Below are 19,584 nucleotides of genomic sequence, written 5' to 3' on the forward strand. Positions count from 1 at the left end.
TTGGCTTTGGGGGAAGTTCCTTGTCATCAATCTTCCCCTTGTCTAGCAGAGCCTCAGCACAGGAACTTCAGGTCCAAAGGACTTGCCCTGCTCCTAGTGCTGCTTTCTTGGTGGTGTGAGGTTCCCCTATCTCTCTGCTCCCTTCTCTCTTTTATCTCTCAAAAGAGATTGAGTCCTGCCTCAATTAACGTAACTGTCAATAATCCCACTTCATTAACATCTTAGAGGTAGGATTTACAATACATAGGAAAATCGCATCGGATGACAAAATGGTGGACAATCACACAATACCAGGAATCACGGCCTAGCTAAGTTGACAGATATTTTGGGGGGACACAATTCGATCCATAACACCTGTCTTTTTAATGACCTTTTGCTTTCTTCATGTATGATGTCCTCGATGTCATCCCACAGCTCCTCTGATCTTCGGTCATTAGTGTTCAACTCATCAAAACTGCTCTTGAGATGGTGTCCAAATTCAGGTGGAATATACTTAAGGTCATACTTTGGCTCTTGTGGACTTCTTTTAATTTTCTGCAGCTTCAATTTGCATGTGAGCAATTGATGGTCATTTACGCATTCGGCCCCTGGCCTTGTTCTGACTGATGATATCGAGCTTTTCCATCGTCTCTTTCCACAGGTGAAGTCAATTTGGTTCCCATGTACTCCATTCGGCGAGGTCCATGTACATAGTCACTGTTTACATTGTTGGTAAAAGGTATTTCCAGTGAATAAGTCATTGGTCTTGCAAAATTATATCATGCGATCTCCAGCATTGTTTCTATCACCAAGGTTATGTTTTCCAACTACTGATCCTTCTTCTCTGTTTCCAACTTTCTCATTCCAATTACCAGTAATTATCAGTGCATATTGATTGCATGTTTTATCAATTTCAGACTGCAGAAGTTAGTAAAAATCTTTAATTTCTTTATCTTTGTCATTAGTGGTTGATGTGTAAATTTGAATAGTAATCGTATTAACTTGTCTTCCTTGTAAAACCAAAACCAAAACCATTGCTGTCATAGTGACCCCGTAGGTCAGAATAGAACTGCCCCATAGAGTTTTCAAGGAGTGGCTGGCAGATTTTAACTGCTGACCTTTTGGTTAACAGCCGAGCTCTTAACCACTATGCCACCAGGGCTCTGGTCGTCTTCTTTTTTTTTTTTTAGAGGCTTATGGATATTATCCTATCACTGACAGTATTGTACTTCAGAAAGATTTCAAAACATTCTTTTTGACAATGAATGTGACATCATTTCTCTTCTATTTGTCATTCTCAGTGTAGTAGACTATATGATTTTCTGATTCAAAATCAAAGATGTGGTGGAATTATGCACCACAGATTAATAAGTAATGACAATTACCTTGGGTATGCCTTGCTTACTGTAAGCCTGTAGGTACCTTGCTTACTGGTTAATTCCCCCTTGCATATATGGCTTCTATAGGGTTGCTATGAGTCAGGATCAACCCGACAGCAATGGATTTTTATGGGTTGAAAGAAGCCCTGGTGGCAAAGTGGTTAAGTGCTAAAGTTGCAAACCGAAAAAAGGTCGGTAGTTTGAATCCACCAGCTGCTCCTTGGAAACACATGGGGCAGCTCTACTCTGTTCCATAAGGTCGCTATGAGTCAGGATAGACTCGGTGGCAAAGAGTTTTAGTATACTGGTCAGAGTCGACTCAAAACCATAAAACAACTCTAGGAGAACGTTCTCTGTTGGCTCTGGGGGAAGATATTTGCTTACTTCTGTGTCTACCCTGCTCCTTTTATAATTCAGAAGTGACTAGGTTTAAGACACACCTTACACTAATATGGCCTCATTAACATAACAAAGAAACTTCTATTCCCAGTCAGGATTACTTCCACAAATTTAGGGTAGGATCCTAACACATATTTTGGAGGGACAAGATTCAGTCCATAATAGGGTCTAAGGGATTGGCTTCTTTCCTGTGGTGACAGTTGTTTTCCTCACTGCTCAGAAGTCTTTTAAGCTGAGAAAGACATAATTCTGGCATCTTGATAAAGTGCACATTATTGAAATTATTTGCATTTTCTTTGACTTAGAAGAATGAAATCAGGCAAACTTGAACTTGAACCCCAGATCTATCACTCATTATGTGTGCCCTTGGGAAAATTATTTAGCTTCAATTTTCTTATCTGAAAAAGGAAATGATAGAGCCTGCTTCACTGAGTTGCCATGGGAATTAAATAAAATAATGTATTTATAGTGCTTGGGACAAGCAACCCTAGTGGCACAATGGTTAAGCACTCTGCTGGTAACCAACAGGTTGGTGGTTTCAAATCTACCCAGGGGCTTCGCGGAAGTAACATCTGATGATCCACTTTCATAAAGACTTTTGTTGTGTGCTGTTGAGTGGATTCCAACTCGTAATGACACTATTAGACAGAGTAGAACTGCCCCATTGGGTTTTCTAGGCTGTAATCTTTATGACAGCAGATCACAGGTTCCACACTCCCCTCCGCTGGGGCCATGGGTGGGTTCAAACTGCTGATCTTTCAGTTAGCAACCAAGTGCTTAACTACCGTGCCACCAGGGATCCTTCTGTAAAGGTTACAGGCTAGAAATCCCTATGGGGCAGTTCTACTCTGTCACATGGGGTTGCTGTAAGCTGAAAATAACTCGACGGCACTCAACAACAACAACAACTGTGCTTGGGTTATAGTAGGCCTTCACTAAATGTTAGTTTCCAGCAGCCCCAAAACATAGATATTTCTAAATTGTATTTTTTTTTTGGTCTATCTGAGAACAAAAATGAGAAAATGTCCAAACACTTATTCAGAACTATAGACATTCTATCTTCATCTTTAAAAGCCCAGGTGAAGCACAAGTAAGAAAGAGGCAGTTATCTTTACTGTACACTTAGAGCTGTGTGAACTCAAACCGGATCTTGGGATTTTACAACTTTTACAAATGAAATAAAAACTAATTAATGAAAGATCTGGACTAGGAGCCAATACGCCTAATTTTCAAAGAAGTACTTTCCCCAGAGCATGATAGATGGTTTCACTATAAATAGTCTTCAAGCTCATCAGAATGTTCCACTCAGTGCTTTCTTCTAGACCAGGCTATCATTTTCACTTCTTCCAGAGCATTCTGTAGCATTATTGGGCGATTATTCATTTCCCTTTGGCAGTCCCTCTGACTTGCCAGCCCCACAGAGATCCCACTCTTGTTTACATACCTGTTTTCAGGGTCACTTCTGAAGTTGATTTGCTACACCCAGCATCGTTACTTGCTAAAACTGAAATCAAGTACTCTGTTCCACACTGGAGGGAAGAGATGGTGCAGGAACTGAAAGACGTCCTACAGCTCAGCTCTGAAGAGCCACCCAAAGCCATCACAGTGTAGTTGAAAGCTCCTTCTGTTGGCGTCCATGAAATAGATGCCTTCAGAGTCCCACTATCAAAAGAGACTTGGAAGTTGGCGGGGGCACGAGGACCTACATTTTTGAGAAACAATTTTTAAGGTTTTGTAGTAACATCAAGAACCCATGCGTGATTTGGCCTAACAATGTTGCAGAGCTTAGAGGATGAGACACCCCAACAGTAGGGCAATTACTAGTGTTCAGAGCACAAATCTGGGATTTAGTGTACCTGGTAACTGGTAACAATTCTGCCATTAACTATGCAAACTCATACTTAGCTGTGTGAGTACCTTGGCCATATTATTTAATTTTTTCTTCATCTGTAAAACTGGTTTAATAAGCTCTGTGCCTAACATACAAAAATCTGAAAAACCGAACTTGTTGCCATTGAGTCGATAGAACTGCTTCATAGCGTTTTCTTGGCTGTAATCTTTATGGAAGCAGATTGCCAAGCCTTCCTTCCGTGGTACTGCTGGTTGGGTTTGAATCACCAACCTTTAGGTTAGCAATCGAGCACAAACCATTTATGCCATTCAGGGACCCAGGTCTAGCGCATAATAGGTGCTAAAAAAAATGTGTTTTGAGTGAATGCACTATTTGACAAGTGGTCAAAAAAATTAAATAAAGTTATAAATGTGAAAGGATAAATGGGCCATGTGGCTATATTATTATTAAGTGATAGGTCAAATATTCTCTCTATTGGGTTAACTTCAAAAATATCCCTTTATTACTTTGACATCTGCTAAGACTTTTCCCGTAATAGCTTTCAGGTAATAACTGTTTCTAGGGGAGCAGACTTCCTTTCCATTCTAAATCAAAGGGAAGGTGGGAAAGTATCAAGTGAGAGAATTACATATTAAGGTCATTGTTTCGATCTATCCAAAGCACTTCTCCATACACTTTTAGGAAATGTGGCTCCTTTCTCTCCAGTATCCCCTTGAAAAGCTTGGGGAGTTGTTTTCTTGGTTTAGGGAGGGGAGATGTTGGCCTCCTCTGAGAATCTGGCAGGCTTTAGAAAACTGGATACTTACGGGACACATGTGGGAGCAAACAGAGAAGACCCTGTTTGAAGACACAGGGACCCAACTCATTCTTCTGTGGGCCATCTCGACAGGCCAATTCCCCCACTGCATGGTAGCATGTCTGCAGAGGCTGGTCTGCTCTGGGGTAGTTCTGGGCCTGCAGTGTTTTAGGACAACCTGTTTTTCCCACATGGGGGAATGGGAGAACCAGGGACAATGGGTAATAGGAGATTAAATCCAAACTCTCTAGAACTTTTTAAAACATGGACAACTAACTGAAGGGAAAGACTTTAAGTAACCAGTCATCCATAGAAAGTGGCTGTCCCAGCCTCCCAGTCTGATGTCCATGCTCCCTCCTGTGCCACATTGTGCCTCTGCTTCCTTCACTCAAAGCACCTAATACACTGAACAGCAGCCACTGGTTTATGCCTTGGTCTCTCCTAGGACTCGGTCAATTCTTTGAGGGTAGGGGAGTCATGCTTTATTTGACTTTATATCACCATGAGCTAAATAATGCGCAGGACATAGTGGGCCCTCAATGAATGTTTGCAGGAAGAAAGAACGAGAGAGAGAGAAAGAAAGAAGGAGAAGGAAGGAAAAAAAGAGAAGGAAGAAAACCAAGCAAGCAAGCAAGAAAGCAAGCAAGGAAAAGTCCTGGGGAGACTGGTTTGTCATGGACATCCTGACTCACCAGGCCCATCCTGAATCACTCTTAGGATCATCTTGTTATGATTTCTCCCCAGAGAAGTATTGTAAAAGGCAAACCCACCTCTTCTCCCTACATTTCTGCCTCAGCCCACAAACAATGGGCTCCCCTCCTGACTTCCCTGTAAACTTAGGGAATGTTGGAGAGAACATATTTGGGTTTTTTTCCACCCGTTCCTTGGTCCTCCCCAAGGGATGAAACAGCTCATTTAGTTGGTGAGAGCCTGACATCTCTAGGCCACCTTGCCAGTGGATGGCTTACACTACCTCAAGAGAAAAGAAAACCTCTCTCTCTCCTCCCTTCCTCTCTCCTTATCCTTTCTGCCCACTCTGGCAGCCCAGGTTGGTATCCAGTTACCAAGCAGTAGGAGCCCCTGGTCAGAATATCCCTGCAGTGGGGATGATGAGAGAGCACACATCAATCCCCACCTGCAGAGAGAGGTAGTAGCAGGCCTTTGGGAAATAAATCTGATGTACTGATTCCCAGACAGTATAAAACACCATGGCAGCAGTAACTCTGCTTTGCTTGCTGCTGTATCTCTAAAACAATGCCTGCTCAAAGCTGACATGCACTCTTTAAATGTCTGCTCAATAAAATAAATTTCCATTTGGTGCAATTCTTTTTGTTTATTCCTTTGGCCTGAACCCAGGAAGGGACAAGGGCCGCCTGGTAATCCTCACCAGAATCATTTCTTGCTGTGTGATATTGAATGTGTATGTTGAAATTGAGTTGGATATCAGAGGAGGAGGTGTGGTGCTCTGAGTATTCTGAGAGGCATTTCTTTATACATTCAGTAAGCATTTAAATTACCAAGGGGGAATAGTCAAGGCACTATAAATAACTTCATAATAAATTTAAATAGCTGCCACCAGCTGCTCTGTACTTATCACTTAGACTGCTCTTTATGGCTACAATGCATAGGCCTCCTCATTAATCAAAAATGAGATTGTTTGAGGCCGAGCTGCAAGTCCTTACTTGTTCTCTGATTACAGGTAGAATCATCTCCAGGGATCCCATTAGCATTCCACGCATAGGCCTTTATGGTGTAGAGAGTTCCAGCATCTAAACTGCTGAATGTCAAGGAAGTGTTTGTAGTGTTCTCTTTCCATATTCTGCCCAAGCCATTGGCTTGCATAATGGACACAGAGAATCCAGTTGCCATGTACACAGTTTCCCACTGCACAAGAATAGAGTCCGGACTTGGAGAGCTTACTTCTAGAATTGGTGCAGCCAATACTAAAAAGACAAAAAGACACGTATTAAGGAAACCCAATAAAGGATAATTCACATTTAGAAACAAATAAATTGCAGTTGATTATCCAAATTGTACAATAATTACTTGCTTTGCAAAAGGGTTCACAGCAGAGCTCCATCAAATACTTGCTATTTCGGAGTATATTAATCATAAATAACTGGGCAGAGAAATGGGGAGAAGGGAAAATCTAAATATTAGGCACTACTTGACCAAAAGGTCAGCAGTTTGAATCCACCAGCCGCTCCTTGGAAGCCCTATGGGGCAGTTCTACTCTGTCTTATAGGGTTGCTATGAGTCAGAATCGACTCAACAGCAATAGATTTTTTACTTTCAATTGAAGATTGTTCAGAAATTAGATAAAATGTCTCTGTAATCACAGTATAAATTGATGGGAAAAATGATAGCTTATACTATTTAAATGCGTATGGAACTTTTCAGAAATGTGCCTAGGCATAACTGTATCAAAGTAATTTAAATAACAGTGATGACAAACTCCAAATGTTAGTTGTTAATATCTATGCCAGGCAATCGAACTGCAGCAAAAACTCTTCTTGTTCTTTATTTGACCTGGCCTTTATGGCTGAGGTTAAAAACAGGTATCCCTTTTTCAGGGATTTAAAAGCACACATGCTTTTAAAGGCACGCAGAATTGGGTTTTATTTTCCAAAGCAAAGCATCTGGTATTTAAATGCCACCTCCTCCACAGATAACTGAGCTCCAAAAAAATATCATTTGATGAATTTTGCTTCTGGGATCTGAGTCGTAGCTGCTCAGGTGATGCCAACTCACATTTTGCATTTATTTGCAGCATTGGTATAACTGATCCAAGTCACAAAGCAAACGCTCAACAGAGGGCGAACACCCAGCTACCTGTCTTTGCCTGCTTTGGAGGTGATGCCTGGCTTCTCCCAGCAGCACTGATGGATCTGATGGTGATTTGGTACAGAGTTGCAGCCTTCAGGCCTGTCACGGTGCCTGGGGAACTGGACACTATGGTTTCAATGACTGTGTCCCCGTCTTTGGCTGTGAGGAGGTAACTGGTGGCCCCTGGCACTGTAGCCCATTCCACAGTGATACTGTTGCTGATTTTGGAATATGCCTGGTCAATAGTGGGTATTTCAGGTGCTGAAAGATTTTGAGGGTGTACGTTAGCCAGGATACATTACCACGATCACCTCTCTCATTGCTTTACATTTCATACTAAATCATTCTCCTCCCTTCCTCAGACATAAGCTTTGCCATTATTTTCCAGATCACAAAAAAACCGAGAAAAAGAAAGGCAAAGCTACTCTCCAAAAAGAGAGCCAGAAAGCTCAAATCAACGGCCAAGTCCTTAACTTCCATTCAGGGATGGAATGTCAAGGTTTTTCCCAGTTGCTTGAGGGATAATTCGCACTTTGTGTACTTTTAAAAGTTAAATAAGATAGAGAGGTGTTTGTGGGAAAGGACTCTGAGAGGTGGGAGAGAATATTTGAGGGACTTCATTCTGGAGCATTCTCCCCTCGCTTGTTGTTCCGTGAGTTTCCCGGCCTGCATTGGCTGGAGCTACCCTCCGGTTCAGGACTGGGCCACACTGCCTCCAGCTAGGCTCCACCTCCATCGCCCCACCCACTCCCTGCTGCTGTGGCCACCGCCTCACGCATTTTGCACGTTTCCTAAAGGGCATTTAGTCTACTGGAGGAAGGAGGGGAGAATTGGGTTCTTTGTTGCAGTTATTCTAAAGTAATTTCATATTTTCAGAGTGGAACGATTTTAATATTCTTCTATATAAAATAAAAATAAACTTTATTCCACCCTCTCTATCAAAACACCTTGCCCCATACAGAGAAATGAAATCCTGATACTTGCTACAACGTGGATGAACCTTGAAAACATAAAGAGTGAAGTAAGTCAAGCACAAAAGGACAAGTATTGTATGATCCCACTTACATAAAACATCTAGACTAGGTGATACAGATTGAATCGGTTAGCAGCAATGCCTGTAGCCACTGCGCCACCAGGGCTCCAACCACAGGTATAGGTTGGAGCCCTGGTGGCTCAGTGGTTATACGCATTGCTACTAACCAAAAGGTCAGTAGTTCGAATCCACCAGCTGCTCCTTGGAAACCCTATGGGGCAGTTCTACTCTGCCCTATAGCGTTCCTGTAAGTTGGACAACGGGTTATATATATTTACAACAATAAAACAAACAAACCTCTGTCTTAGCATAAAATGAGATGCCACTGTCCTACCTCACCTGGGCCTGGACATGCTTTTCTAGGAGGATGTGAATGCTAGTCATGAGTTTATTCAAGGTGTTCCTACACTTTGGGTATGGGGTGGGAGATAGAACATGATAATCAGAAGTACTACTTTATAAAAATCCACAGACACAAAAATGTCCTGAATGTAGGAGATCCAAGTGGAAGAAAAAGTCAAACCAAAAAGGCACTCAGCCTTTTACACTGAACATACTTCATTTGCTGGGTAGAATATATGCAAAATTAAAAACTAAAAAGCAAAACAAACGAACGAAACTCTAGGGCAAAGAGGGAGAAAGAGTAAATATAGACCAAATGTGTGATTCGTAAGCATCAACTCCCTGCCCCCACCTTGCCCCCACCTGCCAAATCCCCGTGTGTGTATCACAGACACCCTTCTCTTTCTGTACCAATAGCCCAGCGAGTTGGCTCTGGCACCATCTCAGAAATAATCCTGCTGCAAAAATGAACAAAGTCTCCACTGTGCACTGGCCAGACATTCCTTGAACATCACCCAGGCCTGTCTCTTTTGCCACTGAAAGAAAATCAAGATGGTCATTTACGCTGGGGGACAGTTGCGGACTCCCTAATCTTAGCCATTTGCCAGCAGACACTGAATCTGTAGGTGGGGCTTGTGTCTCTCTCCCCCCTACAGGATACAAAGTTCCAGCAGGGGCTCCCACTTTCATCCCACCCCCACGCATATCCCTCTCTGCTCCCCAATTATTGGTCTTGTGTCATATGCCTTCTTTCCTCTAACCATGTGGCTATTTCTTGAACCCTTTTGTTTCCTTTGTTCCTACAGTTTATCTTGTTCTCCTTTATTAACCAGGCCTGCTTATTGGAATGAGACTTCCTGGAGAAATGACAACCAAACTAACCATACACACAAGAAGCCTGAGAGTACATTCATTGAGTGTTTTCAAAGGCCTGTCAAGGAGCCTGAGGACTCCACAAAACTTGCCCCACTGAATTGAACTAGGAGAAGCGCAATTGTCTGGAAGAAATAATACATGAAGCCAGTATCAGCAGGATGAAACACAGGGTTGCCTGGTGGAAAAATAGGACAGCATTTGGATTCAGAAACTCTGGATTTGGGCCCTGGCTCTGTTATTGACTTTTGTGTGAATGTGTGCAACTCACTTGATCTCTTCAAGTCTCAGTTTTCTCCCCTAAGAAACGAGGAATATTAATAAAACCTATGGGTTATGTCTTAGGGTTGTTGTAAAGAGTAAGTGAAATAGTCTATGTAAGGGCACTTTGAAAGCCATGAGGGGTAATGTGTGTGTGTACCAGGACAAGCAAGTTTTGGTGGGTTATGGGAAAGGCAATTAGTTTGGAAAAGCCATGGAGGGGTACTGGCAAAAGTGAGGTTCTGGGGAGTCTGGGGCAAGCACAGGATGGAGAGACAGATGGCCTGTTTCACAGTTGTTGGTTCAGGCAGGAACTGACCGGTACCAGCAATGAACAAAGATCAGCCCCTCTGCCCTGTGCTTCCCTTTTAAGAGATGAGAAGCTTGAGCGACACATGTTAGGCTCTATGAGTTTGTAGCAGTTCCTCTCTCTTCCTTACCTCTGTGTTTAGCCCACTTACTGGGCTGATTAAAGAGAAATCTCTAATTCCCTTAGGTGTGCAATCACCCAGTCTGATCAGTCAGAAGTAAAAAAAAAAAACAAACGACTTTGATTCTCAGCTTCTGTGCATTCTACCAACTGAAACGAGATCTAAATTAGCCCACATGGCCCCAGTGGCCAGACGCACACATACGATCAAAATACACAAACCCGAAATGAAACCTCCTACCTAAAAAAAAAAAAACTTTTTTTTTTTTTTTTTTCCTACCTAGCTTCAACAAAATACATCACATCTCCTGAAATGCCAGGACAAGTCAGTTAACAGTGGCATCACCGGTGTCTCAGCCTGCCCCGCTTTTTCTCAGGAGCTCTCCAAGGGTGTGCGTGGTATGGGACTGAAACGGGGCCAGCTCTGAGGCCTCAGTGTGTCCTGAGTGATGGCACCTTCTAAGAGACCACAGAGCTAGATTTCATCTGCCCAAAGGCCATTAAAAAAAAAGCTACTTTGTGTATGGCCAAAAAGTCCTTCCTATAGCTTCTTGGCCAATCCTGAAGATTTCCCAAGAAAAAGCTTATGAGAGAAAAGCAAGGGATAATAATAACTCTGCTGCAGATCCATGAACATTGTGGGTATTTGTGGCTCAGCCATTTATCTACGTTAAATTAATTAAAGAATTATTTCCACTTTCTTTTCTGTGATATGGACAAAACAATAAGTCAAAATTGTTCTAATTTATACTGAATCACTCTGAGTGTTTAGTGGTGATATAATCGATATGATATGATTCCTACAGATTCATCTAAATTCCATTAAACATAAAGGTCCAATCTAGGGGCTTAGGTTTCTGGGTCGTAAGAGCTAGGAGAAGACTCTAGGGCAATTACCTTTGCCTTTGGTCATTTATTCAAGAAAAATGGTGATCAAGTCTTTTTATGAGAAAACCCTTTTCTAGCTCTGAGTTAACATAGCCTATATTTTAAGGATGCAATATTCTGAAAAGTTGAATCCTTTTTGATTAAAGCAGAGAATCTTGAAAATTTAATCAAAAACAGCCTTTCTAGTTTTCTCCTTTAATTCCCCTGAAGACATACATTAGAAGTTATGTAAATCAGACTCTCCACTATTTGTGACTAAGATTTTATTTCTTTGACCAGATTGATGATCACTGCAATATTTTACAAGTGGCTCTTTTAACTCTGCGCAAGAAAACCCATGACTTTATGACCCTGTACATTACAGTACTTGATAAGGATACCTTCCTAGGATTTGTCTTTGAAGTTTGATCCATTTATTGGTCGTACCAGGTATCATCTCCCCCCACCAAAAAAAAAAAAAAAAACCAAACCTGTTGTAGTCGAGTCGATTCCGGCTCATAGTGACCCTATAGGACAGAGTAGAACTGCCCCATAGAGCTTCCAAAGACTGCCTGGTGCATTCGAACTGCCAAACTTTTGGTTAGCAGCATTAGCCTTTAACCAGTACACCACCAGGGTTTCCATCATCTCCCCAGCACCTGACAAAGTGGTTTGCACACACTAAGTGTTCAGAAACTGTTGACTCCCCTCCTCCCCCACAGTATGGCCATTACAGGGTTGCTATGAGTCAGAATCGACTCGTCGGCAACAGGTTTGGTTTTTAGGTTATAGCCATTATGTTTTGGAGCAGCCATGAATTAACAATGGAAATGAGAATCAAATACAGAGGAGAAAACTTGCACTTCAGGAAAGTTTACCTGTTTTTGCTGAAGCAACCTGAAAGGGAAAGTTTAGAAAATTAGAACCACAAAGGAAACTATCATTTTGGAAAATACATAAAATCAGAGCAGTAATAAATTAATCAAAACATTTTTTATGCATAATGTGAGGAGTCTTTCAATCCATACAGTGTATTTATTTGCACAAATCATTTCCCAACACTCAGATCTATCACAACGCAATCCTAAATAGAATTTAGAGGCTGGAGGCAGATCACATTACTATTTCATTTTTCTCCCTGAATCTGCCTATTGAGCTAAGTCAGGAGCTGCTGACAGAATTCTCAGAAATCTTTGTTCTTAAAATATAACGATAATTTTATTTTCTTTCTCTAGTACACTGCATGAAATTTCAAACACACAAACATACAATCTTGACATGGTCCATAATGTTTTAACTTCTATCTCCCCACCTCCCAGTCTCTGAAAAAAACAAAAAGATCATGAATGTATTTTTTTCTTTCTCTAAATAGTTGGAGGCGAATTGGGATGGTGAACTCACCATTTTAAGACAGATAAGACAGAATCCAATCACAGACAAACATTTCTCTGGTTCACCAGCCATCCTGTTGGCCTAACACTCACGTGGCACTGCACAAAATGACCAGAGTCCTCTTTGGTCCCCAGGAGGTGGCACCATTGGTCGCTGGGATGTGGGGCCCTGATGCTACAAACAGTCTCTGGGAATTAGCTCCTCCCCTTCATTGTGGAGCTGACCTGTAACTAGGGGCACCTGGAGATTGGCAGGGACAGGTATTGCAAAGACTGAAAAAAAAGAGAAGAGTTGGAGGAAGTTATGCCAAGCAGGCCAAGAAGGTACTGTAACCTGGGTTTCAAGATAATATGTGGAATGCTCTCCTTCTCTTTAAATTTTGTTTTTATTTTTTTACATAAAATTTTTACAAAGTTGTAGAGAAAATTGTTGATATAGTGGAATGATCATTTTAAACTTGGGGATCCTGACCAGTGTTTTGTTTTGTTTTTTGCCTTCATTTGTTGTTGTTGTACCCATTCAAAATAACCAATCCTACTATCTGCAAGGAAGCCCTGGTGGTGTAGTGGTTAAGTGCTACAGCTGCTAACCAAAGGGTCAGCAGTTCAAATCCACCAGGTGCTCCTTGGAAACTCTATGGGGCAGTTCTACTCTGTCCTATAGGGTCACTATGAGTCAGAGTCTATAGCAACGGGCTTTTTTTTTTTTTTTTCTGCCTGCAAAGCTTCAATATCTAAGATCAAAGAGTAGATGCATATCTCTGCACTGATGAGTTTAGTGGGAAGTCCCAGATGAGCACATTCAATCCATCCATCCCAGCACCACCCTGCAGTTCCAGTATTTTTTAGTTCCAGAGCCATCTTCCTAGTTCAGACTCTTCATAACAATTAGCATTTAACCCAAGCACTATAATATTTAATCCTAACTGTTATGGATTGAATTGTGTTCCCCAAAAAGATACGTTGGTGTCCTCTTCCCTGTGCCTATGAATTGACCTTGTTTGGAGATTTTGATAACAAAAGTTTTTTCTTTTGTTATCAGTTAACAGGTCATGCAGGAGTAGGATGGGTCCTAGTCCTAATCCCTTCTGAGTGGTGTCTTATACAGGGGAGAACAGACATGAAGACAGAGACACACAGGGGGACGACAGACACCTTGTGTTGATGAAAATAAATGCATCTATAACCAACAAAGGAATGCCAAGGATTGCTGGCAGCCACCAGAAACTAGGAGAGAGGCGTGGAGCAGCTCCTCTCTCAAAGCCCTCAGTAGGAATTAACATAGCCGATACCCTGATTTGAACTTCTAGCCTCCAGAACTGTGAATCAAAAAAATTCTGTCCTTTAAAGCCACCCACTTTGTGGTATTTTTGTATGGCAGCCCGAGGGAAGTAAGACACTAACAAAAAAACAAGTAAGTAAATGAGCAATAGACATACTTAACTGACTGGTCTGGAATCATGTAAGTATTAAATGGTGGAGCTGAAGTTAAATGCATCAGTCTGATCTTTTCTTCCAACCAAGATGAAGTAAGGGGACAGGATTTACTCTACCTGACTTCAAGATTTATAATAAGTTACAGGAATTAAGACAGGGTGTTATTGGCATCAAGATAGATAGATCAATGGAACAAAATAGAGAGTGCAAATATAGACTCACATATATATGGACAATTGATATTTGACAAAAGTGCAAAGGCAGTCAAATGGAGAAAGGATAGTCTTTTCAAGAGATGGTGCTGAAACTATTGGATAACCATAGGCAAAACACATGAATTTTGATCTATACCTCATACTATGTACAAAAATTCACTCAAAATGGATTATAGATCTAAAACTATAAAATTTTTATTAAAAAATAGGAGAAAATCTTCATGACCTTGTATTAGGCAAAAATTTCTTAGATACAACACTGAAAGTATGATCCATTAAAAATCGGTAAAGTGGACTTCATCAAAATGAAGAACTTCTACACTGTTAAGAGAATGAAAAGACGAGCCACAGACTGGGGAAAATAGTTGCAAATCAACTATCTGATAAAAGACTTGTATCCAGAATATGTATGTATTCTCAAAACTCAAAGACAGCAAATAGCTCAATAAAAAAATGGGCAAAAGATTTGAACAGGCACTTCACAAAAGAAGATGTACACAGGGAAAATAAGAACATGAAAAATACTTCATTAGGGAAATGCAAAGTAAAACCATAAAGAGATACCACTACTTACTTACTTACTAGATGTTTATAATTAGAAAGACTGACTATACCAGGTGTTGGCAAGGAGGTTGATCAACTGAAAATCTCATACCTGGTGAAAACGTAAAATGGTACAACCACTTTGGAAAACCGTTTGGCTGTCTCCTAAAAAGCCATATGCCCTATTCATTTTACTCCTAGGTATTCATCCAAGAGAAATGAAAGCATATATCCATACAAAAACCTATGTGCGAGTATTCACAGTATCACTGTTTGTAATTCCCCCAAATGAAAGCAAACCAAGTGTCCATCAACCAAGGTAAAAGAGAAACAAATGGAATACTACTCAGTAATAAAAAGGAATGACCTATTGCTACACACAACAGCATGGATGAATCCAAAAATAATTATACTGAGTGAAAGAAGCCAGACAAAAAAGAATACATACTATTTGGTTACAAAAATATAAAATTTTAGAAATTTCGAACTGCTCTAAAAATATAAAGCAAATCAGTGGCTGGGCATGGGAGGGGCAGGAAGAAGGGATTACAAAAGTGTAAGACGGCAGTGGGTGGGTTTTAAGAGGAAACTTAGGGATGAAAGATATGTTCATTATCTGAATTGTAGTAAGGGCTTCACTAGTGCATATATATGCTGAAACATATTGAATTTATACTTTAAGTATGTGCAATTTATTCTATGTCAATTATAACTCAACAAAGCTGTTTAAAAAATCAGTCTAACTCCAAAGACCAAGCTCCTTCCACTAAGCCCCTTTACCTTCTATGAGTTGACTACCATGCATTCATTTTTGTTTGTGTATTCAGCAAATACATACTGAGTACTTACTATACGGAGTCCTGGTGGCTCAGTGGCTAAGAGCTTGGCTACGAACCAAAAGGTCAGCAGTTCTAGTCCACCAACCGCTTCTGGAAGCCATATGGGGCAGTTCTGCTCTGTCCTATAGGGTCGCTATGAGTTGGAATCAACTCAGTGGCAATGAGTGTGTGTGTGTGTGTGTGTTTTTACCTACTGCATACCAGGAAACCCTGGTGGCATAGTGGTTAAATGCTATGGCTGCTAACTAAAGGGTCAGCAGTTCAAATCTGCCAGGCACTCCTGGGAAACTCTATGGGGCAGCTCTACTCTGTCCTATAGGGTTGCTGAGTCGGAATCAACTCAGCGGCAGTGGGTTTGGTTTGATTTTTGTTTTACTGTATACCAAGAATTATTCTGGGTACTGGAGATACAAACATGAACAACCAGAGCCCTGCACCCATGGAGTTTGCATTCTAGTGGAAGAGAGATAAAATAAGCATTTAAATTAATAAATATATAATATGTCAGGCGTTGCTAAATGTTGTGAAGAAAAATAAAGCAGAATAACAGGAGAGAATACTGAGGGGATAGAGTTCTAGTTTTTATACAGCGGTCAGGGAAGACCTCCCCGGCATTGAGATACTTGCACATAGGCCTAACAGAAGTGAAAGAGTGAATCCTTTGGAAATCTAGGAAAAGGGTATGCCAAGCAGAGAAATAGGGAAGGCAAAGTCTCTGAGGGAGGGCTTGGTTAGAACCCTATGAGCACTCATCCCCCTACCTGCTGGCACCGTTGGTGGCTGACAGCTGAGTCCCTCTCTCAGACTTACTCTTGCAAATGAGAGCTGCCTTGCTCAGAGTCACACCCCTTTCCCTGGGGGCAGCCACAAGCAATAACTGGTGGATAGAGGAATAAAAGGGCCCCTTGCCTGAATTCAGGACAGTTCTGGAGGGGATAGCTGGATGGTCCACTACCAGTGTCTTAGTTCCTTGGAGATCTCCATTGTGGCATCTATTTTTCATGCTTACTTCTCTGCACCTAATATGCTCTTTTTATATCTTAAAAGTAAGCAGGTTTAAGACACACCCTACACTGATACGGCCTCATTAACATAACAAAGAAAATCCTATTTTCAACTGAATTACATCCACAGATACAAAATCCACATCAAACCCATTGGTGTCTAGTCAATTCCTACTCATAGCAACCCTGTAGGTCAGATTAGAACTGCCCCATAGTGTTTCCAAAGAGCAGCTGGTGGATTGGAACTACTGACCTTTTAGTTAGCAGCTGAGCTCTTGACCACTGTGCCACCACAGACATTAGGTTAGGATTTATAACACGTATTTGGGGGTGGGGGAGAACACAATTCAATCTACAACAACCAGCATCCACCAGGTATCCACCAGGGCCAGGGTGAGGGTAAGGGTGAGGCCAGAGAGACACCTAAGAGTGCAATATTCAAGGAGGCACTCACTCTTAGGTTTGAATGAATCCAGAGTTCCAGAGGTAGAAAGCACAAATCCCTCAAGTGGATCCTTGCGAGTGATGGTAAACAGGGCCACTCCTACATCTACCCTTAGCTCTTAGACCCATGTATTTTACTTATTTGAACACAGTACTGTATAATACTTATTGATTTAGGGTAAATTCTTTTATTTTTTTTTTAATTGCATTTTAGGTGAAAGTTTACAGTACAAATCAGTTTCTCATTCAAAAATTTATACACAAATTGTTTTGTGACATTGGTTGCAATCCCCACAATGTGTCAGCACTCTTCCCCTTTCCCTTTCTTCCCCTGGTTCTTTGTGTCCATTATTTCAGTTCTCCTGTCCCTTTCTGCCTTCGCTTTTAGGCAGGTGTTGCCCGTTTGGTCTTGTATACTTGGTTGAACTAAGAATCACGTTCCTCAAGTGTGTATTTTTTGTTTTATAGGCCTGACTAATCTTTGGTTGAAAGGTAGACTTTGGGGATTTAGGGTATATTCTGTGTCTTGAAGGATGAAACCCCATATTCCTAGTGTACTCTTTCCAAGATAGTACCTTAGTTGCACCTTCAAAGGTCACTCTGAAGGCTTATGGTCATGAATATTAAAAAGTGCCTGTCGCTAGGATTGTGTATTTTCTCTAGCCATGTTTCATGACTTGTGTGTAGACACAGAGGGGGCTGAGAGTTGTATTTACTAGGATTAGGGTATTACCAGATACGTATGCCAACAACTCCCTCAGCAAGGGAGTTAAGGATGTTTATAAGGGAGTGGTTTATAATATTGGACTGTGGAGCTAAGCTGGGTAGGCAAGGAAGTGAGAATTTGAGGTGGCAGCAATGAAGAGTGAGAAGTTGGTTTGGGCCATAGATTGGAGGACTCAATGAAATTAAAGAATTTTTGGAAAGGATATTAGAGTGAATAAGCAGGAAATATAGGAGTTGGTGGTTACAGAATAGGATGTTTGAAATGAAAACTCTGGAGAAGTTATGGTAATGACCAGTTTTAGAATGTAACCACGGCAATTGGCAGCTGAGGCCAGGAGGAGAGGAAAAAACATTGGAGAGCAGGAGGTCAAGGAATTGAGAGGCCTGGGAAGATTGTTAAATGGATACTAGACTCATTAAGAATTATGACAGGAGTAGTTAGGAAGGAGGTATTGAGCCATCTGTTACACTCTTTAAATATTAAAATACTAGGTCAGTATCTATCTATGCCAAGAACTATGGAAGACAGCTTCCTGGCCAACTGACTGGAAGAGATCCATATTTATGCCTATTCCCAAGAAAGGTGATCCAACTGAATGTGGAAATTATAGAACAATGTCATTAATATCACACGCAAGCAAAATTTTGCTGAAGATCATTCAAAAAAGACTGCAGCAGTATATTGACAGAGGACATGGAACCAGGGATATCATTGCTGATGTCAAATAGATCCTGGCTGAAAGCAGAGAATACCAGAAGGATGTTTAACTGTGTTTTATTGACTGTGCAAAGGCATTCAACTGTGTGGATCATAACAAATTATGGATAACACTGTGAAGAATGGGAATTCCAGAACACTTAATTGTGCTCATGAGAAATCTTTACATAGATCAAGAGGCAGTTGTTGAGAGAGAACAAGGGGATACTGATTGGTTTAAAGGCAGGAAAGGTGTGCGTCAGGGTTGTATCCTTTCACCATGCCTATTCAATCTGTATGCTAAGGAAATAATCTGAGAAGCTGGACTATATGAAGAAGAACGAGGCATCAGGATTGGGGAAAGACTCATTAACAGCCTGCATTATACAGATGACACAACCTTGCCTGGTGAAAGTGAAGAGGACTTGAAGCACTTACTAATGAAGATCAAAGACCACAGCCTTCAGTATGGATTACACCTCAACATAAAGAAAACAAAAATCCTCACAAGTGGACCCATAAGCAACATCATGATAAGCGGAGAAAAGATTGAAGTTGTCAATGATTTTATTTTACTTGGATCCACAATCAACAGCCATGGAAGCAGCAGTCAAGAAATCAAAAGACGTATTGCATAGGGTAAATCTGCTGCAAAGGGCCTCTTTAAAGTGTTGAAGAGCAAAGATGTCACCTTGATGACCAAGGTGTGTCTGACCCAAGCCATGGTATTTTCAAAGGCATCATATGCATGTGGAAGCTGGACAAAGAATAAGGAACACAGAAGAATTGATGCCTTTAAATTGTGGTGTTGGCAAAGAATATTGAGTATACTACGGACTGCCAAAAGAATGAACAAATCTGTCTTGGAAGCAGTACAACCAGAATGCTCTTTAGAAGCAAGGATGGCGAGACTGCGTCTTACATACTTTGGACATGTTGTCAGAAGGGATCAGACCCTGGAGAAGGACATCATGCTTGGCAAAGTACACGGTCAGTGGAAAAGAGGAAGACCCTCAACGTGATGGATTGGCACAGTGGCTACAACAATGAGCTCAAGCATAACAATGATTGTAAGGATGGCGCAGGACCCGGCAGTGTTTTGTTCTGTTCTGCGTATGGTCGCTATGAGCTGGAACAGACTCGATGGCACCTAACAACTAACAGGGGGTTATCTTAGAAGTCTGTGGATGACTTGAACAACTGATGGATAGTAGATGGTGTAATCTGCTGACATGATCTTTAAGAGAGCTA

General features: G+C 41.3%; 1 protein-coding gene across 1 annotated transcript in view; it reads right to left on the bottom strand.

The window, feature by feature from the left end:
• The window catches only part of FNDC7 (fibronectin type III domain containing 7), a 32,710-nt gene extending 19,949 nt beyond the window's left edge, over positions 1-12,761 (bottom strand). Inside the window, exons 1-5 of the mRNA XM_023547431.2 lie at positions 12,439-12,761; positions 11,916-11,934; positions 7,238-7,492; positions 6,088-6,348; positions 3,202-3,459 (exon numbers count right to left, since the gene is read on the bottom strand). Of these exons, the coding sequence (XP_023403199.1) occupies positions 3,202-3,459; positions 6,088-6,348; positions 7,238-7,492; positions 11,916-11,934; positions 12,439-12,501 (856 nt within the window). The 5' untranslated portion in view covers positions 12,502-12,761. The remainder of the gene's footprint in view (positions 1-3,201; positions 3,460-6,087; positions 6,349-7,237; positions 7,493-11,915; positions 11,935-12,438) is intronic.
• Positions 12,762-19,584: the final 6,823 nt, after the last annotated feature.

Source organism: Loxodonta africana, chromosome 3 (genome assembly GCF_030014295.1).
Source record: "Loxodonta africana isolate mLoxAfr1 chromosome 3, mLoxAfr1.hap2, whole genome shotgun sequence".
Taxonomy (NCBI): Eukaryota; Metazoa; Chordata; class Mammalia; order Proboscidea; family Elephantidae; genus Loxodonta; species Loxodonta africana.